Source organism: Ptychodera flava, chromosome 14 (assembly GCF_041260155.1).
Source record: "Ptychodera flava strain L36383 chromosome 14, AS_Pfla_20210202, whole genome shotgun sequence".
Taxonomy (NCBI): Eukaryota; Metazoa; Hemichordata; class Enteropneusta; family Ptychoderidae; genus Ptychodera; species Ptychodera flava.
In genome coordinates this window covers 10,012,860-10,039,782 of record NC_091941.1, presented here as the reverse complement: position 1 = coordinate 10,039,782, position 26,923 = coordinate 10,012,860, and the positions used below count along the sequence as shown (strand labels likewise).

At 36.9% G+C, this 26,923-nt stretch overlaps 1 protein-coding gene across 1 annotated transcript in view; it reads right to left on the bottom strand.

The window, feature by feature from the left end:
- Positions 1-26,923, bottom strand: part of LOC139149271 (son of sevenless homolog 2-like) — a 41,564-nt gene that overhangs the window by 7,855 nt on the left and 6,786 nt on the right. The window contains exons 3-22 of the mRNA XM_070720915.1: positions 25,102-25,185; positions 23,897-23,977; positions 22,601-22,807; positions 20,954-21,097; positions 13,897-14,007; positions 13,393-13,491; positions 11,437-11,487; positions 10,564-10,643; positions 9,900-10,062; positions 9,335-9,497; positions 8,040-8,160; positions 7,676-7,759; positions 7,002-7,214; positions 5,636-5,758; positions 3,940-4,105; positions 3,441-3,545; positions 2,781-2,936; positions 1,399-1,488; positions 543-635; positions 17-134 (exon numbers count right to left, since the gene is read on the bottom strand). Of these exons, the coding sequence (XP_070577016.1) occupies positions 17-134; positions 543-635; positions 1,399-1,488; positions 2,781-2,936; positions 3,441-3,545; positions 3,940-4,105; positions 5,636-5,758; positions 7,002-7,214; positions 7,676-7,759; positions 8,040-8,160; positions 9,335-9,497; positions 9,900-10,062; positions 10,564-10,643; positions 11,437-11,487; positions 13,393-13,491; positions 13,897-14,007; positions 20,954-21,097; positions 22,601-22,807; positions 23,897-23,977; positions 25,102-25,185 (2,452 nt within the window). The remainder of the gene's footprint in view (positions 1-16; positions 135-542; positions 636-1,398; positions 1,489-2,780; positions 2,937-3,440; positions 3,546-3,939; positions 4,106-5,635; positions 5,759-7,001; positions 7,215-7,675; positions 7,760-8,039; positions 8,161-9,334; positions 9,498-9,899; positions 10,063-10,563; positions 10,644-11,436; positions 11,488-13,392; positions 13,492-13,896; positions 14,008-20,953; positions 21,098-22,600; positions 22,808-23,896; positions 23,978-25,101; positions 25,186-26,923) is intronic.

Genomic DNA, 26,923 nt, shown 5'->3' with positions numbered 1-26,923 from the left:
AGTTTGAACAACTCACCAAAGAATGGAACACACGGAGGATTTATGGATCTTAGTTTCTCTTGATATTTCTTCAAATGATCTGCACTGAGTTCTTTAGCTTCTTCAAGAGCCTGTCTCTTCTTGGGAGAAAGTTCCTGCGATAGAAAAGTGATTATACAATGAACCATTTGAAGTCACAGACAGTGATAAAGTTAGGTACTACGCCAATAAATTAAAATAGAAATATTACCGAGTCACCTAGGAGTGACGTAAACTTAACAGGTTCAAAGGTCATCCATTGCACATGTCTGATAGACTGGTTAGTTGGATATATCATACACATGGTACATAACATGTACATTGTTAATATCAATCATACAGAACAAGTCTACTGGATTTGCATAATGAATCAATACATTTTGCATAAATAAGTGTTATTACATTGAACATCAAATACTGAATAATATTACAAGAAATGCACCTGTTGTTCTGAACAAAACTTTTTAATATAATGTTGTACAGCTGAAGGGGTAATGAGAACAGACATTATGAAAAAGACGTACCAAAAATGTATGTTCCAACCTATGGATTGGTGCTGAGTCCATGGCACTGACTATTTCCAACAGGCCATTGAAATTGTTACACTCTTGAAATACCTGAAATGCGGAGGTACAAATAGTATGGTGAATGAAATCAATGGACTTGACAATGACAAACATTTCCTGACTTACTGGTACATCAGCAATCCTATATATAGTTACACTGAGGGTAAATCTTGGTCGAAGTTAAGTTTAAATATATGTTTATTTTTTTAAATCAAAAAAGCCCATTTCACTTGCCAGAAGCAGATATTTACATAATACCAGTAGGTCTATATAAACTACAAGAATCAAAAAAGGTAATTTCTTGCTCAAGACTTTCACTACATCTTGGCTCATTCGTACAGTTTTGAAGATAGTTTTCCATTCTCGTTCAACCACGGTGATTTGAAGGAAGTAAATGTTCATCAATCGCTGTCCCCCGCACAAATACTTTAAATGGTCTATTTATGCATCCTGTATCAATACATAGATAAAGTGACAGAGAGATAGTCCTATCCTAATAGGTTGAATTGCATCTTTTTGATTGCTGCTGTCCCCCACACAGCAAACAGGAGCTGAAAATTGTTGTATGTGTGGATATTCAGATAGTAAATGCATCACTTTCTATAGCAGAACCTGTGGTAAGTTTACCATGTTGCAGAACTTGGTTAATTCACCACATTGCAGAACTTATAGTTAAATTCACCATGATGCACAACTTGTGGTATTCATTTAAATGTAAAAACACTGGAGCATGTTTAAATCCCATCATTTCTGTATGCTACAAGTACAAGAGCATCTTATCAAATATAATTTACAAGAAATTCACAGATCTTACCATTAGAATCTCTATAATTCTTGAAACTACAGCTACCCTTTCTTCAAAGTTTTCAGACATAACTATACACTTTTCAAACCACAGAGTCAACTGAAAAACAAACAAAAACTTGGTAAATCAAGGTAGGTATAACATTCAGGTAAAAGAGTTGACCTTTAAATACTATTAGTAACAACATGACATGTTGAATCACATGGTATGATACAGACTGTGTTTATTGCAACACATTTTTCAATATTTCCAACTATAATTTTACTAATATACAACTGATAGTACTTTTATTCATGTTTTACTAACTGGATTGAAAGGTTGGATAAGCTTTTGTGAAACAAAGTACAACCACCTTGATATACGTTGCTTACTTTCACTCAGACAAGTTTAATAAATTTGTCCCTTTAAACATACATGTTTGTCTACCTATCATGTTTCTATGGATTCATTTGTTCTAGAATAACCAACATGTGTACAAAAGCCAGACTGTGTATTATTCAGGACCCATCTCAGCAATCCATATGTGGTATATGACTGTAAATACTAGCAGATGTATATGGTGCACAGATGACTGCAAAAGGCAACTAAGATTTCACTGGGTAGGCTATCATGTAACTTGACTTATCTACAGTACTCATCGTTGTGGCAAAATCCACAAATATAACAGAATGAGGAATAATTGTTGTGATTGATCCACATGATTTTCTAACTCTTCATATGCTACTACCTGTACAGAGGTTTTGTATATGAATTTACAATAATTATAGCCTAGATTCCTTTTCCGTCCGCTTGCCTCCGTACCTCCGTCCCCACTACCGTCTAGTCTCGTGAGCAGTATTTCGAGCTGGAGTTGTAAAAACTGCTCATTTGAATGTCAATGGTCACCAACTGAGACCATGACGTCACTAGCGTCCCTTTCAAAGTCAATCACTGAAAATGACCCTCTCATGATTGGCCTATGACTTGGTTGGGCAGAGCTAATTAATATGACGTCAAATATGTTAATTGTGTTGACACTGCAGCTCTGCCCAACCAAGTCATAGGCCAATCATGAGAGGGTCATTTTCAGTGATTGACTTTGAAAGGGACGCTAGTGACATCATGGTCTCAGTTGGTGACCATTGACATTCAAATGAGCAGTTTTTACAACTCTAGCTCGAAATACTGCTCACGAGGCTAGACAGTAGTGGGGACGGAGGTACGGAGGCAAGCGGACGGAAAAGGAATCTAGGCTAACAAATTAGAGCGACTGTTACAGTTGGATAACAAGGTATGGGATTCATATTATAGAAAATGGAAGGTCTTGCTTCTGTTAATAATTATACAACGTCAACGCATGGATATCTAAAAAACTCTACAAATCCATCCCTGTATACTTAATCTACACTTACATTTGTAGAATGTCGAATCATTTTCATCAAATTTGGAGACTGGGTGTGTTTTTCTTTCTTTGTCCACACACATCCAACAAGTTCTGATGGCTTCACTGCTCTGTATAAGTCAGATTCTAGCAACGTAAGTTGTCGACCTATCTCTATTGGATGTAGCTGTCAACGATAAAAAACAGATTATGATTTCACAGAATCAGGTACAATATCTCCTCTGTATCAGAATATCAAACCTGACATTTTTGGTGAAGTCTTTTCATCAGAAAATTACCTGAAAAGAATTGATATATCGACTAAAATTCAACTTGAGTGATATTGTTGCATAAGAGAATATATAATATTTGCTGGAATGTATCTTCATATTACTGCTGCTAAAACATTTTCTAGAACACCTTGTAAATACACAAATCATCCATTGTAATCTTCTTTCACTAGTACAATAAGTACTAGGATTTAATCATCATTTTTCTTAAAAAAATTTGGTGATAGAAAGAGGAATTACCAGAGCACACAGATACAAAGATTTAATGACAGCAAAACACAAAGATGGGCACAGATTTTATGGCTATGACTTCAACATATAGTAGTTTTTGTAACATTCCACTTCATTTGAGCATTCTCAATTTGAATGTTTTCAAATAAGGAAATTCAGGAAGTACTTACAGTCATCAACTCAAATGATTCCGGTGATCTTGCTATGTGGTACTCAATAGGTGGCGGTGTCTGGGCAAATGTGATTTCTGGCTGCCCTTTGGTCTCTGCTTGTGACTAGAGGTCAAAGAATGATAGAATGGTTACCACTAGCACAGACAGTAATAAGTCTAGTTACATATCACAATTTTTGCAGCTCTCCTTTTTCATATTGTTGATACATTTTTTTTAATAGAGTATGGAATTTGCAAACATATTACTATAGAGAGGAAACTGATAATTGGTGAACACTGATGTATTTCATCAAAACTGATATAATTCAGTAATAAGTTAGAGACAATATAGACACATTCTTCTTTAAAGTACGACAAAAGTACTGGACTTTTCTATTCAATAATTTTTATGTAGCACAACTTCTTGGCAGCATAAAATGAAGACTTCACATTTTGAGAGTCTCTTTGAACTGAGAAATAATGGAAGAAATGAAAAGTTCATAGACTGAGTTGCTTACCCTCCTCTGTACAATCTTTTTAATTGATTCCACCCATTTCCTCATGGCTTTACCCTTCACACTTTCCCCTTCATTGATAAATTTCATCAATCTCTTCAACAACTCTGGATCTCTTTCAAAGTCATAGAAATGCTGATCAACCCAGTGTCGGAACACATTTAATACTCTGAAAATAACAACAAAATGATATGTCACATATCCAAAAAGAGACTAGAAAGCATTTGCAAGCAAAAGCGAAGTTCCAGAGACCAGAGCAGCGGAAGAAACAAGAGAATGTGTGACAAAGATAGGTGCAGAATGAAAGAGTGCTTTGGATTTTAATATTCAGGGCTGATAGCAGTAAACACCATAATACAACTAAAAGCAAGGCAGTCCGGGGAATTACAGTACACAGATTACAAATGCCTACATGTACGGTAAAAACGCAACAGATACATACGGGGGCGACAACGCACGGAAATGTTTATCAGACGACATTCTCGCGAGCCAGAGCAATAACTTTCGCTCCGCTGACCTAGGCAAAAATCAATCGCTTGACGGGCAGCGCTGAGTTGTTGCCGTAAAGAGGCGAGTGATTTACGACGATGATCAGACGAGAGGAAACATCGGACCTAGGCCGTTGAAATTGAGCCACATGCATTTTCATTTGATTAAAAACACAGACTAAAACAATTTTCATTGCTATGTCGCTGTTTTCACAAGATACTGACCGTTTGATCTTGGAAAGTTGAGTTGCTTTTACGTGCAGCCAACGCATGCCGGAGCGTGACAGACAGTACGTTCACTATGAATGCCTAGCTCTGCATGGCACGGCTCCGCGGCTGTGTGTTACCGGCGTTAAACTACCTCCCACCACAGCCCCGCAGACTGATATAGGAAAAACCGCTGGTGGCTCCTCAGAAATACGGCGGGCAGTTTCTCCGCCAAAACAGCCGAGTTTGAGTCCAAATTTTGCATTGATCATCGTTTTCGAGCACACCCACCTCGCCTAGGTACACGATGTGCCCAGCCGCGCTTGTAAACTTACGGAAACCTACTTTTCTGTCTCTGTGCGAGCGAAGCGATCGATACGCTGCCATTGTTAATGTCATTCAACCCATGAGCATTCGGGCGAAACAGTATAGCGCCACGTACGGTGAGTATTTAGAGAAAAATAAAATCAAAAAGCAACAAAAAACAAAGCGAAAGAAAGCTAGAATTATTAATAACTGAACGCAATATGATAGTTGAGCAATGCAAAATAAAAAATAAATAAATAAACAAACAAGAAATGCCCGTAAAACCCGTCCGAGCTGAGCGATGACGTCATAAGCGTGTCGCAATGCATTCTGGGTAATTAAGGTAAAATTTGTGTATAGCATGTTCTATGGTAGTAATACCGGAAATAGAGAAAGAAAGAAAGAAAGAAAGAAGGAAAGTGAGCAAAAACTAACAGTTCCAGAGCTGGTCTCTGAAACTAATAAGAGTATGCAATTGTCAAAATAATTGCTCTGTCAATTTCATTTTTTAAATGATATAAAGCAATAGAAAACCATGGATGTAAAGATTTACAGGAAACCAAGGGCGATTATGAAGTATATATCATTTCAACATTGTAATATTCATTCATTCATTCTATACCCACGATTCCTGACAGGCACACGTGCATATATCATAGTCATTCATAGAGAAACCAGGTTGGCTAGATATCTATTACCTTAATTGTATAGGTTGTGAGTATTCCTTGCGGAATTTCTTGAGATCTTCCCTGACCGGAGCAATGCCTTGTGCCAGGGCAGCTTGGTCCTCTTCCGTCATCGGAGGATCCGGAATCTCAAATGTGGAGATATCTGTTAAGGAATTCTCCTCATAATGGCAAAACTCCTGGTTTCATGAGAATCATGAAATCTTGGATGGTTAGGAAAGATTTGGTAAAATCTGATATAGTGACCAACTTTACTAGTTTCTAACTACATCTCATTGTTATTGTTATGTTTTTGTAGGAACTTTCTCCTGATAAATTATCATGGATATTTTGACTTCATGAAAAAACTTGTACTGTTTGGTGAAGAAGAAAATGTTGATGGAGAAATGAAATGGAATATTCAAATAATCAAGCTGATATTTTTAGAGACAAAGAGAGATCATTTATCAAAGCTAAACCCAATTTTTGTTTGGCTTGTGAATCTGTCATTGAAAAGGCCCTTTAGCAATATACTGCAGTAAAACTCATCTTAATATCATTGCATCTCCATCTATTTTGGTGGGCACCATCATATGTATATCATATAAGGTATGAGGTTTGATGAGTAAACGCCAAGATAATGTACGACTTTTCATTGGAAATGGAATGTTGACAAATGGTCATGCACTAGCTGTCGGAATTACAATTCCATTAAATGTTGCATCCTTCAGTGTTTAATGGGAGATGCCGAACACTTATGTCTCTATCATTTCACCCTTAACCCTTTTCCTGCCAAGTCCATATTTTACCATCAGGTCAAAAAGGGTTAAAATTAATGAAACACAACATATTTTAACATAATACTGTACATTTGAAGGCTGTTGAAAATATGAATACTGTAAAGTTGATTTTTTTGGACTAAAGATGCTATAACAGACCAAGCCAAGTGGGTGAAAATACGTCATGTTTTGGCTCAATACCGCTTTTTACTGACTTGGCTGATAAGGAAATGATACTGTCTGGCAGGAAAAGGGTTCAGCGTAGACAAACTCCAAATCTGATATGATTTAATGATGTTTTTACTAAAAACATCTATCTCTGTATCAAGAACCAGAGTGGCTTCCTTATGATAACCTGGCCCTGGCAGATTAAAACACCACAGATTTCTGGCTCCTGATAACAAGATACACCAAAACCATCTGTACATCAAGTGTTCGCCCACAGCTTGAAAAATTAAAGGGCCGCCAATTTATGTAACAGTGCATGATTTTCATATTCTTTTCTTGTGAAAATGTATCCTTTTGTATTGTTATTATTAATATATGAATGGATTATGCAATTACACCCTCAAAATCCCCTTTCGAAGAACCCTGATATGACTTCTACTGTGAAAGGATATCTTTCTATGAGTAGAGTGAGTAGTTCCTGTGGTTCACAGAAGGACCTATATGTGGTCAGGAATGTCCTAACAAATGACAGATCGGCATAGGTATGGTACGTCAGTCTCTCTATTAGTTTTAAAAGACTTCCTCCCTTGATGATTTGGACACCGGACGGTGACCTTTGACCTTCTTCAAAGACTATGTTGTCATCACTGTCTTCTAGGACAAACCTGTTGGGATGAAGAAAAGTGGTATTCAATACAACTATGAGGATGGTTGGGATCAGGATGTGGCTCACCTTGGTTAATGTGGACATTATTGATTCCCAAAAGATTTACATCAATGTAGGTAGAAAAGCGAAGTGAAGACAGTTCCGGCGATCATAATTCCTCAGGAAACGTTTCCTTGTAATCCACACATGACAAAAAATCACTACAGTAATAACGCTAAGCACATGATATCAGAATATGCAGTTTACAAAATGAGAATTGCTCACTTTGCCTGACTGGACATGTTAAGAAAATGCATTCTCTGCTGTGGTTGGTCGCCGTACTGCCACTGATTATAATAACAGTCTCCTACTATTCAGAAAATTTCTAACTTTCTTTCACTGAAAGTACAGAAGGGACTTAGCATATAACAACTGACTTGAGAGATCTCTCAGATGACTTGATAAGTTTTGAATACTTACTTGTATTGTTCAACATTGGGTAACCTCAATGGCTGCTTCTTGTCTTCATCTGCAAGCTTGGTATCCAACATTCTCTCAAGTGTGCTGGACAAAATAAAGTGTTAAATGTTAATGCCTAAATCTCATCAAATGTACATGTGTTGGCAGTGGCTTCTTTCTACTGCAGAAAGTGTGCGATCACGTTAGCCTAGGAGTCATCATCATTTTCAAATACTTGCATTGAACTTTTCACAATATGCCATGTACTTGGCTTGTTACTTCATCTGGAGCAAACAAAAACAAACAAACCAATCATGATCATCATTTCGTTAAATATTCATTGCTGTTCAAATGGCAAATTACAATACTTGTGGTCACAACTCACCTTTTGTAATGTAACGCCGTGAGCACAGCCATCCAGTTGTTCTTGTCTTCCATGGATTTGCCAAGAAACACCGTTGGATGAGGCTGATCTTTGACGATGATTTCAAACGCATGTTTGGCATCTAATGACAAAGATGGAATGAAAACAGTATAGGCTGATGCAAAGAACATAAAAATATTGTGAAATAAAAATCTAGATTCCCTGTCTTGTATTAACAGTTAAGGAATGCAAAACAAATTGTTTAAAAGCCATATGAACAAATACTAAGGTATTATTACAACTGTCAATGCATTGTTAGTGTAATTTCATTAGACTTTTCTAAAAGACATCTCTTCATAAAGCCAATGGCAGAATATATTGGGGTAAGGATGTTGGTGAAAAAATATGGTGTTTCAATTTCTCACAACCATGATAAATGATAACTCTAGCCATAAACAATCACCTGTATAAAGTTTGATGACTATACCATTACTATTGGTATGTCAAATTTCCCAATAATAAGCAAATCAAAGTCTCACAAACTTACTATCACTTTTACAAGAGACTAGTGATCCATCATCAACCATGGTCTTGCCACCTTATATCATCAACAATCATCAGCAATACTATTCCTGATCACCTACCACCATTGATAAGTATTGTTACAAGCATCCATCTGCAGTGAGTCTTTGCTATCTTACCATCATTGATAAATCTAGTTACCGGCACCCATCTGCAGTGAGTCTTTGCTAACTTACCATCATTGATAAATCTAGTTACTGGCACCCATCTGCAGTAAGTCTTTGCTTACTTACCATCATTGATAAATCTAGTTACTGGCACCCATCTGCAGTAAGTCTTTGCTAACTTACCATCATTGATAAATCTAGTTACTGGCACCCATCTGCAGTAAGTCTTTGCTAACTTACCATCATGATAAATCTAGTTACTGGCACCCATCTGCAGTGAGTCTTTGCTAACTTACCATCATTGATAAATCTAGTTACCGGCACCCATCTGCAGTGAGTCTTTGCTAACTTACCATCATTGATAAATCTAGTTACAAGCATCCATCTGCAGTGAGTCTTTGCTATCTTACCATCATTGATAAATCTAGTTACCGGCACCCATCTGCAGTGAGTCTTTGCTAACTTACTATCATTGATAAATCTAGTTACTCGCACCCATCTGCAGTGAGTCTTTGCTAACTTACCATCATTGATAAATCTAGTTACCAGCACCCATCTGTGGTGAGTCTTCGCTAACTTACCATCATTGATAAGTCTAGTTACAGCACTGCATCTTTGCTAACTTACCGTCACTGTATTCCTTGTCGTTGATGACAATCTTTCTGATTGGAAATTTCTCCTTGAGTCTGTACTCTGCAGTATTGCCAGTGACTGACCTCCTGGTGTTGGGTTTACAACACACCAACAGTGAGTCAAACAGAAACACGTGTCTCTCTGTCACATTGTAGGCCTAAACACAAATGAAATACAGTACCAGGTGTCACAATGAAGTTGCCATGTGTCAAATCACATTGTTATCAATGGTTATCCGAGATAAGTGTTGAAGAGTAGTCTCATGTCTACCAAAATGGTGAGCTCTGTATGCAGATGTGTCACATACTGAACAACCTCAGCGTTTGGCAATAAATAAAACATTCTTTTATACTACTTGTGTGGAGGTACTACCACAGCAATATCAATCTTGATATGATATTTTGATGTTCCAATAATTAATTGAAAATGTATTGAAGTAGATGAAAATTCATAGGAATACACAGATGCCTGGCAGGCAGATCATTTCACTTCATATCACATTACATCACCCATTCCTTCATATCTTTAGATTTCACAAGTCCCAGATGACATTTCCTACCTTTTTTCCTGTTTTCCCTAGAACTCCTTCCATGATAAATTCATTACAACTTTCACTGATATTTTTGCCCTCCCATCCATCAATACTTTTTTGGATTTCATTCATTTTCTTGATTGACGACTGCCTGGAAGTCAATCTTCTGTTGAAACCGAGCCACGATTCCCTGAAAAAAACATTTTATTCAAATAATAAGATGAATATGAATATCTAACTCGTTTTATGTTATTTTTCCATTCAAAGTACAAATCAAACAATTTACTTAAGGTAGTATTCATCTCAGAAGTAAAAGACTTAATCTTTTACTCAAACTTTCCTGAATGAAACTTTCAACCATTCTCTCACCAAATCAAGAATAAAAATCAGGGGTCACTGTGAAAAGTTTGGTACTAGAGAAAAAATTACAGATTGACCAATATTTGCAATTCAAAATGGCCACCACCCTTATGCTAACTCTACAGAGAAAATAAAATTTTTGATTGTTGAAATCTTAAGATGATGAAAATACTTCTTACATTTACACTTACAAGTGGCAGATCAGAAGAGAATTGTAAGAAATTTGAAATACTGAGTATCTGTTCCAAAGGCGCACTGGAGCTTACTATGACTTTGTGAATACACTAACAACAAGAACATAGGGTCAAGGGTGAAAGGTTAAAGGACTTACCCAGCTTTCCTTTTAGGTAAGCCATCCCTACATACTCTATCCAGCTCCAGTTGAAGGGTACTATGCAGTAAATCACTCGCCTGTAAATCAAATCCAACAAATCGATCAATAATGTTTGTTTTCAAATACACACTGAAAGCTTACAAGCATTCTGGCAGCAGAGAAAGCGTGAACATCTCAAATCTTACTGATATATTGTGTAAAGGTACAAGCAGTTCAAACTGTGAATAACAAAGTCAAATGGACCTTCTTAACAACCAGTACATGACAACTGACATCTTCTCACGTGTCATGACAGTAAAAGTTACGATGAGACAAATTTGCCCGGACTTTCTTCAATATCGCTTTTCCAAATTCAATTTTTTTGTGATATAAGGATAAATATACATCATATTGAGAATCACGCTATTACTGATACTGTTCTACTAAGAGTGGCTATAAACACGGAATACATGGAAGTTTTTATCTGTCCAGAGGGAAATCAATGACGGAATGTCCCTGAAACTTGATACTCAATAAAAAGTACATATTGGTGAAGTGACAATATGAAGAAAAAGTGGCTGCTAAGATCAGTTGTAAGCCTATACAGATATCCCGGATACTAAATTGTCAACAGTCACGGTGAAAAAAGACAATATTCACGACTGGAACTGACGCTTGAATAAATGATGACAACTTTCTGACAAAAAGCTCCATTTCCCATGTAAACTGACCCAGTGACCTTTTCTGGGTCATGGGCAAGGGCAATGACCTGTATTTCACATCTTTCAACAGATAAGTACCAACTACACTTGGGAGTGTTTGCAAGTAGAGTCAATTGCAGGTGATGTGTTAGCAAAACACTTCAAAGGAGGTGATGAATGATATACATGCCTCCATGAGACGTTCCTTGTCATCCTCAGATGGTGACGTCTTCGCAAGTACCTGAAGAGTTAAAAAAAATTCATTTTCAAATCCAGTGAACATAAAATTTGGCTGTTCATTCTTATTGGAATCTCTACAGAAGGCAATTTGCACTTAATCCATTGATCAGCATGTTGGCAAAAATTTTGAAGTTTTGAGTAGATTTTGAATACCAATCATTCTAACATTGCTTGCAGTTTGAAAACTAACGTTACATCCTTTGTTAAAGCTGAAGAAACAAAAAAGATTAATTTCTGCAAATTATTAACTATCAACTGACTGTGTGTAACCTTATCATATAAATTTCTCTGTATGCAGGTCCACGCTCACTATTTAAAACAAAACTATATCAATAAAGAAGGAGTGGGGTATAGGAGTGGGGTATAAGTTGTCATTTGACAACTTTTGCTCAGAGCGATCACTTCGTGTGGGAAGTACTTGGGAAACTTGAACTCATGCTAGATTGTATATCTCACTATGAAAATCCATCAGATGTGATCCATAATTTTGTTCTTGAAAATGTTGAAAAGTAACTGCCTTTCTGTGTAAATTCATTGGTAGTATACAGCCACAAGCCTGGCCTATGGTGACCATTACAGAATTCAAAAGACTGTTACTATCTCGCTGTGCAAATTACAATTACTTGTTTCATTTGTTTCTATTAGACAATAGGGACTAGAATATCCATATGGGAGTGTTCAATCCATAGGATTGAGAATTTCCACTTTCACAATAACCCTTACTACTCATGTATACAAGTACATAGTGACGTTTTTCCCGTACATGAGGTGTGGGAGGGGGAGTCTTCAGTTTATTTTGGAGGGCAATGAGCTTTATCTACTACGTAGTTGTAACCACTTGTGGGTATGTATCCAGTAAGATTTACAGAGCTGCCCCTAGGCTTGCACATGTACCTTGTGTGATGGTCAACAGTGACCCACTTCCACACCTGCACACAAAACTTGCTACCCACTTCGTAGTCAGTCTAGCATGAAAATGGGATGCATTCAGGCATCACAGACCCATTTCATAGTATGGTGTGTGTGGTCCATGACAGAACAAAACAGAGGCAAAAAAAAATCCCTCCCAGGTCATTGACCCTGTAAGGGTGTTGCGTTTCCTAGAAATGCGGACACCTGTGACAGGAATGCTGTTTAATACACGGTCCAGTGAGAATGATTTGTTGTTATCTGCTCCCACAGGCTAACAAAAACTCAAATCTTACCTTACCCAAACCAACCCAACACCTACCCACCCCTGTCACTGTGGATTGTCCACAACTCTCAAACAGTCTCCACGCCTTTCTGTGTTCCCAGTTTTATAATATCATAGACCCTAAAAACGGTCCGTTTTTAGGGTCTATGATAACATCAACTATCTGAAATCGCATGTATGGCTTTTGGGACTTTTAAGATCACTGTCCCATGCCTTTCATTTGCAAAACCCAATGCTCCCAGTAAAGACTGACACACACATGTAGCAAGTGTTTTTCAGACTGACATACATGTGTCAAATCTATAGACACATAGATGTAGCAATTGTTTGGGATAAAAATGTCAAGTGCAGGGCTACAGAAGGAGCTGTTCTATATCTAGCTGCTGCACTGCTCTCATGGAGATTTACTCCATATAATTGAGTTGGCACTATCCACACATCTAATGACTAAAGTATGACATATTGGCGCTCATTTATGCACAATATATCAATGAGCAATATTTCATTACGCATACTGTATGATGACGGCTTCATTATCAATGGTGAATATTCATAGAATGCAAATTGTGTACTTGAACATATTTGTCAGAGGTAAAGTTCTATGCAAGAAAATTTTTTTATAGCTTTTATAAGCAATTTTCAATTGTTATACCTTGACAAATCAATTATCAAATTTCCATAGAAATAAAAAATAAATCAACATATTTTTACCTTGAGAATTTCAAAATAGTGTAAGCAGTGGTAGATAGGTTCATAGAGCAACCTGGGCAATACATACTGTACTGCTTCCTTGAAACCTTGGCCTACAGACTGTAACGGAAGACGTCATAAAGTTAGACAGAGGTAAGAATTTTACAATCGTAACACCGATATTATCATAAATATGAAAATTTCAAGGGTCACCAAAATAATTTATTGATACCAAAGCAATTTACCCAAAAATTTGCTGATATTTGGAATTAAAAGTGACTGTCACTTTGTATGTCTAGTTGAGGAGTAAAATTAAATTTTTGATTTTCACAAAAAATAAGATTTTCAATCAACAGGAGCCCATAACAGGTGGTTTGCTTGCCCAAAATTCTACATTTTATTTTTGAAAACTGTGTTACCCAGGAACATTCTGCAATAACATAAGATCTATAAAATCAAGGCATTCCAAAAGCTCCTATCAGTCTGGTAACCTCTGCAACTTGATAATTCGGAAACGATACTCACCTGGAAGTGCAGTGCAACTTGAGTTCTAGAGAGAATTTCATTGAGTCTCATTCTGTGCTTTTTTTCCATGATCGCAGAGGCGTAATAGAAGTAAACTTCAAATTCTTGACCCTGTCAAGGAAATAATCACCATGTCTTAAAATATTGAAAACATAATACAGAGGGACAACATAGCAGTATATTTTAATAATATTGTCATCATTATTGTCACCATCATGTTCTTTACCCTGAAGTATGCTGAAATGTGGAATATTAGCCTTGCAAATACAATGTTCTGCCTGTATCTACAATATGCAAATGTTATTGTTGACAAACTAAGACTGTTCACTCATACAAGCTTTTCGACAAGTTGAACACCACCCTTGGGCATTTAGATATGATTTTTTGGAAAGAATAAGAAGTTGTATTTTATGGATAGAAATACAATGAAAGTCTGAGATGCTGGACATTTAAAATACTCTACACTGACATAACTACAGTCAAAGCTGTCATATTAATCATGCTCATACAGAGAGGCCACTTTCATATGGTCACCTTAAGACACCTTAAGACACTCCCATCTTACACACCCTCTATTTGAACAGCCATGTCTGTGTGTAAATGCTCTCATTTGATAGCAGTACCTGTGTGTAGCAGTCCACAATTCTGCCTGAACAACCAAGGCAAAAGATCAGATTTATTTTGACAGCTTTCAGATATTCATGTTTGAATATTGTTTAATAAATGAAACATTGTGATTTAGAGAAGACTTATGATATTTAGGTTCATCAAAACACTGATCTTTGTCTAATATTTATTATTCAGTGCACCACCCACCCAGAGAGTAATGACACGCCCATCCTTCTACAGATAAACCACCTCCACATGGCGATGACTTGTTCTTTGTCCCTTAGGTGACAACTTTACACAGGTTTGACAGTACTGTTTAGTAAACCTAACTTTGCCAATGTTATAACCTTTAAATTTCCTTTACATTATGTCATTTTCCTTGGTACCCATGTGTTGATTTTATTAACCAGTGTTCGTGCTAGCTCTCGCAACACTTGCAAAATGCGAATGAAACTCTCATTTGGCGAAAATTTTTTGAAAGTCATTAGCCACGCTTGCGAATTGAATTTTTCGCCACAAAAATTGTTTGGACACATCGTCGGATCAATCACTCAACTATGATCACCTATGCACTATTACTTCTGGGTGCTGGACGCGACCCGAATACTCCGTTCACCAGAGTAGGAATATATATTGTGTAGGGGTGAGCAAATCCACTACCCCGAGCTCACAGGCTAGCAATTTTTACCGCCGGGCAAGTAATTTTTGGTACCTCTACTAGCCGGGCAAGTAATTTTTGGTACCTCTACTAGCCCGATGGGCTAGCGTAATGTAGGAGACAGCTGAGGAGTAGCAAAGTTGATCGGGAGCAAACTACATGTAGAACCTCATTGCCTGCAGTAAAACGAACACAGAGACGGACGTTTCCGAGCCTATGTAACGGACATAAAATTCCTCACCCAAGTTGGATTTCAAAGAACGTATGCAATTCTGGGATGAAGAAAACGTAGATCTACGAAATTACAGCTTGAATTTGATCTCGGAAATAAGACAAACAATCCATACGATTTAAGTTTAACGTGACTGTTTAGCTGGTGAGCGTACGTCAACGGTGCCACACAGTAAGTCTGTACGATCAAAAAAGGAGACACACTTTTTTTTTGTCTCGTATGAATGTTTGTAACACTACAAAAATAAAGTCCGGTAAGGAAAATTAGTAACAAAAAAGGGACACTTTACAAAAACATACTCGTCAAATGTCCAGTTCAGTGAGTAGCTTTTTGTGGAAAGACTGCATGCAAAGAAGGACAGTCGAGTCACATGAGCAAGCTTTGGTGTCAACGGGTCCAGTCTTTGAATTTTCAATGAACACTGACTTATTTCTCGGATCAATTAGCCAATAGTTACTTGTCCGTGGCAACCAACCTCTCTGTTTCTGAATTTTCCTATTCTAAAATGACTGTCATTGAGCAATTTGAGCGAATTTGACATCGGGAAATTCAGCTTTCAACACGGACACATTAAGTTGTTGGTTTAAGCTCTACTGAGTCTGTGCATGAGCATTAAAAGACCACCTAGGTCATTAGAAAAATATGGGAGACTGATTTAGTGCGATGGTAATCCAAACTTCAAAGGGCTAAGGGATGATATAAGCACAGTAAAAATGTGACAAAGAAGTACATTATTTTTCAGAAGCTTCAAAGCATTCCTTTATAACTAGTAAAGATTTTTTCTTTCTCTGTCGTTCAGTTAAAACTGAAAAAATACCTTGTAGGTACAGTGGCAATGGCTGTAATTATTTGCGCATTAAGCCCTAACATTTTATATGCTTGTATGTTTATTTTCTTATAAATTTTTTCAAGAATATTAATGGTCATGAATGCTGATAAACCACCCAGCACTCTTGGAAGTCTGGGGAGAACCCTGAGAGAGTGACTGACATTTTCTCACTACGTCATGAAGTTTCATGATAGTTTTTGAAATAAAGTGTGAAATAAAAAATCAATGTTTTCGCTTTTTTCAAGCCACGTAAATTTTACTGTGCAAGTGGGTTTTCAATTCAGGCAATTGAATTCAACCCCGCACTTGCCCGAAGGACAAGGGGATAAAAAATAAGTGTCTTTCCTTGCATCATGACCGTCCATGCTTTTTAATACATCTCCTGCATGTAGAAGTCAACCACCATCGGACACTGCGATCGCATGCCATGCTATTTCGTGTGGGTTTTGTTGCTGTTGCTGTTGTTGTAATTTCATTTATTTCCGCAATTATTACATGGGTATGAAGGATCAGAATGCTTCCAATGCAAAGGGTTATTGTATTCACAGATCCTCACATGGAGCTCCCGAGGTTGTAGTAAAGCACAAAAGTATAATATAGTCTTATCATGTATAAAAAGTCATGCTCTACGCTAATAAAATAACTGATTTGTATCATCAAAGACAAGGAGAAAAATGTCTGTGGTATCTTGCTATAGTTTTCGGTACACAAGTTTTGTTAATTTAGAAAAAAATCTTCATGTCAAACACAATTTTTCCCTCACATTTTGTAGCTGGAGAGCAGGCAGTGAAACCAAAAGTCACGGGCAGGCCAGTTGAAACAGGCTGGGCTAGCAATGTTTTTGCCTTGCCTGGGGACTAGTGAGTTAGTGACTCAAAAATAATTTGCTCAGAATGGGAACCTATATACATTCAAGTGTGTTTAGAAATGTTCCAATGACGTCCAAAATTGTTTACTTTGAATAACAGAGTCACATCAGTTGCACATCTATGTGTTTTGAGTAAAATATTTGCATGGCTAATCAATTTTTGCTGTGGCTAATGATTTTTTGCATGAATTAGCCACACCAGCAGACCGTGGATAATTTGAAAAAAATCCTAGCGCAAACACTGTATTAACTTAATGCAATAGTTCACAAAATAAGTCACTTTGTGGGCTGAATTAGGGGGTCCAACCTCACTGGTTTTTCAGTTTCAATTATGTGATGAAAAATGAAACCCCTCCTTAATATCAAACTTGGGCTCAAACAGTCTTGATCCACGACACGATCGTGGTGAAGTGTGACCACACTGTGATGTATGCCAGTTTGCATTTCACCAGACCTACAGAGCAGTCGTTAACTCTCCAACATATTCTCCTAAAAGACACTGCAAATTATGCTGTCAACTTCTCTACGTGTTCTGTATATATGTAAGCCCTTGTTAAAGGTACCTAGCATGTTTCGTTGATCTCTCCATAAGCATGCTTCATGATGCCAGATACTATGGTGGAGCCGGTGGCAATCGTAGGTTTGTCACTACATACAGCAATTCATAAACGACATTTGCCACTGCTGACACAAATTCACGCAAAATTTTATCTCTGTACACCTGTCTTTATTATTACAGTTTGTGATCAGATCATCTGACGTGTAATTTTTTATCCTTTGAATCAAACATCTGTAACCAAAAAGTATCCATTGTTGGAACTGTAATATCCAAATTCATATCATCATTTTCGGACAAATATTTATTTTTGCATATTAATGATGGAACTCTCTTGTCATTATGAATCAGCTTTATTGACAACGTGATCAATCTGATATTAAAAAATTTCACTAAATTACAAAATTCAAGGGTCAGCAACTTCGATTTATTGCTAATAATGTATCCTGGAGTAATTTTTCTTTTCTAAAAGTGTGTTGTATGAAATTTTTTCACCCCTTCCAGAGAATGCCATGATTTGATATCTTTTTGTGTCCCATGTTGGCTATACCTGGTAAACACTATGATGTGAACTGCAAACTTTTACAATCTACGAAAGAATATCTATAAAACTCTTGACCCACATTTTTTCAACTGAAATATTAAAAGATCACAACGAGTATGCGTTCTACTTCCTTTACTACCTGGCTATAATTGTAATTTTGATGAGTACATGTAGTAGCTGAAACTCATGCATATAATTTTGAAAATACACCAACATTCAATGGAAAAGGAAAATTATCATCCTGACACCCCCTAGCCTTGAATAACAATCAACATTTGAATTATGTAGGCGATTAATGCAATTGGATAAATTTCCAAACACTGCACAATAACATCTCCTACGCCCTCTGCATTGTAAGCTGTATTAAATAATCCAATAGAACTTAACAGAGTGATCATATTAAAGAACAACGAAGCTGTTATTGTTATGATGTTTTATGAGAGGAAAAAGAAACCATATGTGACCACACAGTCCCTCTATCCACCGGTCTGGAAACGCCTATTGTAAAAGGTGTCAATCACCTGGACCGCACAGCCGAACCGCGATACGAGGGCCAGTCACGTGATAATGCGTAGCTTGGGATTGTCCTGCATGCCACAGTCCCCGATTGTGTGTACGCTTTTCTCGAATTTTCGCTGTTTTTGGCTCTATTAAGTGTTCTCTGCGTCTATCTACGACACGAAGACAGAAATTATCATATCCTGAAACCGGTGTGTGTTTTTCGTGATCCTTATATCATCGTAAATGATGATAGTGTGCGATAATTTCTGGGGTTGACCGCTGTGAGTGTGTTGACGTACGTAGCACAAGCAACGGCTGGAATCACACCGGAAAATTTTTGGTCCCTTTCTCTTGCAATGCTAGTAGTCAGTGTCTCCAAATATGATCTAAATATGTTTTCTGTGTAATATTCTGTGAAATCATGTCTGTCAACTGAGCAGAATAGGAAAGACAACTGCAGAAATGCATGTAGAATTTTTAGTTGTGTGGTCGCACATTTTCCCATGCAGCGTCAATATGGCGAACTCTCGATACACGTACGCTCGCTCAGGCACGGCTGGAAACACACCGGAAAATTTGTCGTTCCTTTCTCTTGCAATGCTAGTTGTCAGTGCCTCCAAATATGATCTAAATATGTTTTCTGTGTAATATTCTGTGAAATTATGTCTGTTAACTGAGCAGAATAGGAACGACAACTGCTGAGAAATGCACGTAGATTTTATTCGCATATTTTCCCATGTAGCGTCAATATGGCGAACTCTCGATACGTACGCTCGCGCTCAGGCACAGTAAATACCTTTTACAAAATGCTATCATGTCAACACAATAACAAGTTTGGTAATGAACTACTCAGCTGTCGATGTTAATATTCAGCTGATTTTGCCTGTCTTCTTGATTTCGGGCAATAGTCCATGAAACTTGCGAACAGTGCGTGGCCATTTTGTTTTTCGATCGTGATCATAATGCAACCATAATGTGTGGTCCCTTTCAAGCTTTATCTAGAGGGGCAACGTTACCCATTTAATGAAAAAATAAATTGTTTAGTGTTTCTAAAGGGAACAAGTTGTAATGTTTTGTGATATTCTGAAAATAACAACCCACAAACGTCATGTTTTTGAACGATCACATTGCGGCTGTCATAGGATCGTGGGGTAGCGACATCGATATAACGGCCAGTTGAACGTTGTCAGTGTCCTTTGTTTAAGGTGTGAATCGTGTGTTTGTTCATATCACGGAGTGTCACAAAGAAACCAGCCACGTTTCCAGACCGGTGGATAGAGGGACTGTGGTGACCACTATAATATGCAGGATAGACAGATATACAGTCATAAAAGATTTTGTTAGATCTTCCACTAATATAGCAATCTTACTTTCCTGCTTTGAGCATAGTGGTCTGTATTACTAGCACAGTAAATGCTCAAAGACTTTTCTGTACTACCAATATGTTGAATGCTATGATTGTTTCAAAGACACATTCGTTTCATTGTTACAATCCCCATCCAAATGTTCATTTATGATTGCTTTTAGATAAACCTTTTCGTTTACAGGATAATAATATAACACCAAATAATATCACAATAAATATCCACATATACCGCTGTAAGACTGCTAGAGAGTTAAAATTAAATGCACTATGTACAACTATCCTGAGGTGATTGTTTACATCTTTTGACCCCTGACCTTTGACTTGTAGGCCAAAGTTCAAGACGATTTCAGGAGGACACTGATGTGGTGAGCTGTCAGAAATCATAACTGACTGCTGTTAACATATTGTAAATGACTATTTGTGAACCATGGTACTAATCCTTGATATAAACTGTAATCAAAAGAAGAGGCCTAACTTGTTTACTTCATGTTTTGTTTTGTTTGTTTTTTTTGGGGGGGGGAGTGGATGATGAAATAAAGTAATGTGACATTTGCATATTTCTGAACATCTTTAATGTAAGCTCCAATCCTAAAATGTCCTGTGAGTGGAATTGTCACTTATCAACTGTACAAAGGCAGAACTATCTGGTAGCTGCTTTCTTCAATATCACGTTTGGATCAAATAAAGTTGGAATATTTTATGGATACACTGTAGGTCCTACATTGAAATATGTATGGTTCATTTATAGTCTTCAGCACGAAATGTTTAATGTTATTCATTTTTGATATCAATAACAAATTTTAGAATTAATCATTTGATATATACAGTGTTTCTTTTTGATGACACCTGTGCTGATCAGATATGTTCTCATGAAACTCTAAAGAGTGGACTAACCTCTGCCATTTCTTCAAAACACTCTCCGATTGCAGGACCTGTATTACTATCGTCCATCATTTCAATGGCGTCCTCTAGCAATCCAAGTAACGTTACGGAAAATTCATATATATCCACAATATTGGCAAAAATACAATCAACATCCTGTGAAAAGATGGGAAATTAATATGGCATTAGTTTAAGAAGCAAGCAATCTAGTGGCTGGCATTGTTCACTGTAATTTTTCAAAGAAAACATCTACGAAAATATGGACTGACTTTTTATTAAATATTAGAAAAATGGCTCCAAGATTTTATATCATTTAAATACTACTGAATAAGATCATCCCTGGGAACCTACTGATTAAATTTCAAAGCCATAAGATAATTGGTCTCAGAAAAAATTGTTGGAAAAAATTGAGAAAACTGGTTCTAAAAATTTACTTCAGCATATTTTTGTTGTCATTTGTTCACATCTGAAAGAAGTAATGCCTACAAACTAACATACGAAATATGATAGCTACATGTATCAGGGAAGTTTTGACAGAAAACATGTTTTGATCAAACTGTATAAAAAAGGCCCTGATATATACATATTTCAATATACAAATTTCATGGCCATCCAGTGCTAATTTGAAAGAAGACATCTCTAGGAACCTTTATAACAAAGCTGAAAACTTTCTGAAGAGCCATTTCAGAGGAGATATCAACAAAACTTAGAAAATAATTATGTAAATATTATAAATGCAAAACTTTATACTGGATCTAAATTTAGGCAGTTGACAGACGACAGACGCCGAAAGACAGTCACCCATTTGATAAGCACTGAGCACGGCATCATTGACAAAGGAGCTAATAAAATGTTATTTAAAATATTCAAATAAAAAACGCTAATTCAAGTGAGTAAAAAAAAATATGCAAATTCTGGTTTTTGTGTTATAGAGAGAAGTGCATGGCAATAATAGTGCCAGTGGCTGTTTTCAGTATTTGAAGATTTCTCCAGGATCTGTCTCTGATTTGTTACATCTGTATCCTGTTGGAAGAGTGCATTCACCAACTGTCATCAGGAAAAAAATAGAAGACCGACATACTCTTCAGGGCTTCACTCCCATATGCGTTTCAATCAATGCAATGAAAGTGAAAGTAATCAGTTATTCAGAGAGGACAAATTACAACGACAGCAGACACAGTAATGCCACAGGTCTGTCCTTGAACTTCTACTAGGTCATCTGTTCTTTCTTGTACTTTTCTAACCACACACTTTACTTTCTACCTTAGGATGGATTTTATCTTTGTTCTCTAAAAGCCCTGATAAATTTGTTTATTAATCTACTTTAAATAATTATTGATAAACTAACATATTAACTAAAATTTGATTTTTTTCCCTTTCTCAGGGTAGATAAAGCCTGCATAACACATGGCAACTTGCCATGTTTTTTGAAAACTGTAATACAGTACTGAGGGATATTAAATAATATGAAACAAAAGATTGATAACATAAACTATGCTGGACTCCCTTACAAGATGGATATGCTCAGACATATGGAAGTTACCATAAATATTTCTGAAGTCCTCTTATCCCACTGTCAATTTTTCTGAAGTGCCTGGAACCCACACAGCCCAACGGCTATATTTGATTTAATTTACTGTACATCCTGAGTAAAATTACCTCTTCAGTGAACAATTTTTTCTCTTGAACGAATGATTCCCTGAAAACTTTGATAATCATGTTGAGATCTCGTATGTATTGGGTCTCTTCCATGATCATGTCCTTCACGATTTCGTCGTACGTCAACGTTCCCGATCTGACCGGTTCCTCTTCCACCAATGAAATCACTGACATCTCATCGTCCTGATGAAACATGTCAGTCAACACCTGTTGAGAAACAGACATTGACCAATCAGATGGGCTGACAGTTACAGAAAAAAAAGTCTGTCAGTCACCATCTTTAGAGAAACAGATATAGGCTGATCAGATAAGCTCACAGCCACGGGAAAAGGGCACCATCCTTAAAATAAATCTGTGAACACCTGTTAGAATTCTGATACAAAGCACTCTGATAATCCAGCGTTGATCGCGATTTCGGGTTTTGTTACTAAAATATAGCTGCACGCGCGCGACTTTCGGACAAACATGCTGAAATTCGGACAAATTTTGTTCGTTGTATGCGCGGCTGTTGTTGCAGCTTGTAGTCTCAGTCATCAATTCATACGAATAAGTGTGATGCTAAATAGCCTTTCTAACACTCGCAGGTTTTTATTTTCGTCGTTTATGCGGAAAATGCGGACAAATGTTTATTTATGCATATTAATGAGAGAGAACAGTGACGTCATTTGCGATCAGCGCTATCCAGCCATCACGATCGAGAAGAAACATCTCAAAGTTTGTGTCAACAAAATTTTCAATCATTTTTACTTCTGTACTCTTGCATAAACCACAATGCCTGACATCATGAAAGTATATATGACCTGTGATTGACCTCTCAGTAATTTTTGTTACATTGTAGGTAACTTAAATCACAGTGTGATCTCAAATTTCAGGTAAAATAGATTGATACTAAGTAAACTGTACAGAGAAGAAAAATTTGTGACCATTGGCAATATTGCGACTTTCACTATGGAAGAACACATCTTTTTTTTATTTGGAATAATATTCTCAAGAATATAATATCTTGTCTGGAACTTCTCAGGAGATGTCTGGGATATCTATACTCCTCCAGGAAGGGATTCATGTCTTAAGACAAGAAAAGAGTTCCAGAGAACTGTCTCCCTATAGTCTTTCCTGGTATCGGCTGACACACTACACTGTTGAACAGTTCCCCCACGAGATCTGAATTATTTCAGAGAAACAATGGCAGGGATGAGTCAGAGTTTAGTCATTGCAAAACTCTCACACCAAATGCTGGATTGAAAAAAAAAGTCACTCCAAATATGACAAGAAAAAAATCTGATATGACAGAAATACCTTATCTGCACACATTGCTACTTTGATATCTTGACACGACATCTCCACATGCCGTATATTTCTCACGTAATTTCCTGCCAACTGTGACAAAAAACACAAACAAATAAAAGAATTTCACATAAGTGTTTCGTAATGACTAATTTTCACCAATGCATTTTCTGGGGGTAGATTTCACAAATGCTGTATGTAATTTTAATGAAACCAGAGCGGTTCCAGTCAGACATTCACTTATTAGTTTACCAGATCAAGAGACGTTGGCTGCGGATAATCATTGAAACCTTGAACAGCTGTGGCGATGTTACATTAATCATATATGCTATTCACTTGAGCAATTCAGATGACATGTTCCAGTACCTATACTAGTCAGTGGTGAAGCATATGAAACACACGTATGGCATGTAGACTGGGAAAGGGCTGAACCTCAATTGGAACATGATTAGTATGATAACTAGATTGTCTGAACGTGTAAAACTGTGCGCGTCGGTTTGAGTCGGTGTTTTAGAATGCTGATGTTCATCTTCAACTATACACAAAATTATTCATGGACAAAATACATCTGTGTTCCTAATTGCAACCTCCATTCTTCTCGTACAATAATTCATAGATAAATGACACTGTCCTCTCTGGATGGCTCAGATTTTGAAAGCATGCTTGCAATGAGATGCGATGTACACAACAATGATTATCAATCTTTTCAGTATAGCCATATTTTGAAAATATACATGCACCTTCAATTTAAGTAATATTTTTTTGTACCTCAATTGCAAGACTACATGCATCACAAACAAAACTGATATGCCTATAAAAAACAGTGGGCATGTCATTGCTTATAAAAGAAATTGATGGACGCTTATTCTATGTTATGGTCCTGAATATATTATGTAAAATCTTGTATGAAAACAGCTCCTTGATTGCCGTGTTGGATCATACCACAAAACAAATTGATTCTCACACACCATAAATCCATACACCATAATGTGCTATCTTTCTATTATGAGTTAATCACACACCTCAGACTTTTCAAAGAAACAGCTCTTGACAGATACATACATGTGTGCTTACACAAAAACGCCTTGACAGTGGCTAATTTGTCCCCCAACAACTTTAGCACAGAGAACAAAATACAGAAGTTACCCAACACTTTTATTTATCTCCTGCCATGCATTTCAATATTCTACAAAATTTCACATCAATGAACAACTTACCTTTAGAATATCTGCAGTTATATATTCAATAACAGCCACTATGTACAATGTAACCTGGTAATCTATTTTGTAACCTAATACCTCCTGCAAATACATAAAAACAGTTGAAGACAAGATTGTCAGCCCTTTAAACTTTTGTAACTTAGCCTGGTTGTGCTTATTTTCTGACAAAAAAAGTTAACTTTGCTGATAGATTTATGTATAAGGGGCCATGGATAATTAAAACATGCGCACGGTAAACGAAACTAAGTGCATTTGTCCTCAACCCCCTCCACTAAACAAAAGTTTGGAAGTGCAAAAATCAAGCCAAGCCTCATTCTGTACCCGCATCCAACAAACGGTAGTAATGGTGCTATGAAATCACGCATACACTAAATAACCCCCCACCCCCAGCATTCCCTCTCTAAAATCAATTTCTGTCAACTCAACAATGACGCAACCAATAGAATGAAATGAAACTATGAATCCAAAATGATTTTTACATTATTTTACTCGAGCACTGATTCACATGTATGTCAAAAGAATGCTGGTGTAGCATCAGTGCCGTACAGGCCTGGTACACACCAAACAATGTAGCGCAATATTTTGCAATACAGAAAAACGTGTAGCGAGATGTTGCGATAGGATAGGAAAACTTGTAGTGCGATTTTTGCGCAAGGTCATCAAAATACAGCCATCCCCCCCCCCCCACCCAACACAGAAGTTGCGTTTACAATGCCCTTGTTTTAATTATCCACGGCCCCTAAGGTTTACCACATACAAGAACTAATTGTAACTTCTGGGACTTCCCCACTTTCCCAAATATGCAATGTTATAAAAAAAACAATGATCTCCACCCTCTATTAACCACCTTAATGGTATTACAAAATACATTACACACGTTTGCTGAGATTTATAAACAGGGTCCATGAACTCAAAGTCACTTAAAATTCAAGGCTTTTCAAAGACTTTTCAGGTGAAAATTAATCATGTTTTTCACAGCATCAGAAATGTTGTATCAGGATAGAACTCTGAATGTCCTTTATTTGATAAAAATCAGATTATCCATTTTGAAGATATGGATTTTTGAAGAATTAAATTTTCAGCATTAATTTGGAAGGGTCTTTGTCATTGTTAACCATTGTTGAATAGGAAAGACAATGGCACCAGTTTAGACAAAGAAAAGTGGTTAAATGCTTGTAACTTTTCCATTTCATGACCGATTTGCATCAAATTTTCAGCAGATGTAGTACTAAGTGAGACCAATTTCACAAAGTTATGTATACTTTTGCATTTCCACAAACACATTTCCATGTAACCATGATATTTTATTGAAAATTATTTCAAAACAGGCCAGTTCCAACTTTTGTGTACTCTCCAAACATCGTAAACTTAGTTTGAAATGAAAAATTGATAGTTGGTCAATATATTTACAGGCCACAATACTGGATCAAAAGGTTGATTTTGGTAAAATTTCATGTCAAAGTCTTATTTTTGATGCCGTTTCCATATTTGTTGGCAGGGTGTCGATTGTGACCCCTCATTTTAAAGCTTATATACTGTCCCCTCCAACTGTGTGACTTTCATAATGGAACATTCCACATCAGCCTTAGGAAACACATTGGCAGTTTTGTGTTTGGCCCGGCTCATTAGAAGAATGGCGGCCATGCTTATCAGTGGGGTAGTGTGTGGATTTGAGGCCCGTTTTCAAACTTTGTGAAGTCATTACTCAATCTTGGCTAATTGTATTGGACTAAACTTTTTCACACGTTATAGTATATTTACTATAGAAAGCCATAGGCTATTTATTTCTTTATTTTTTGATTTGAGCATACTCAAAATA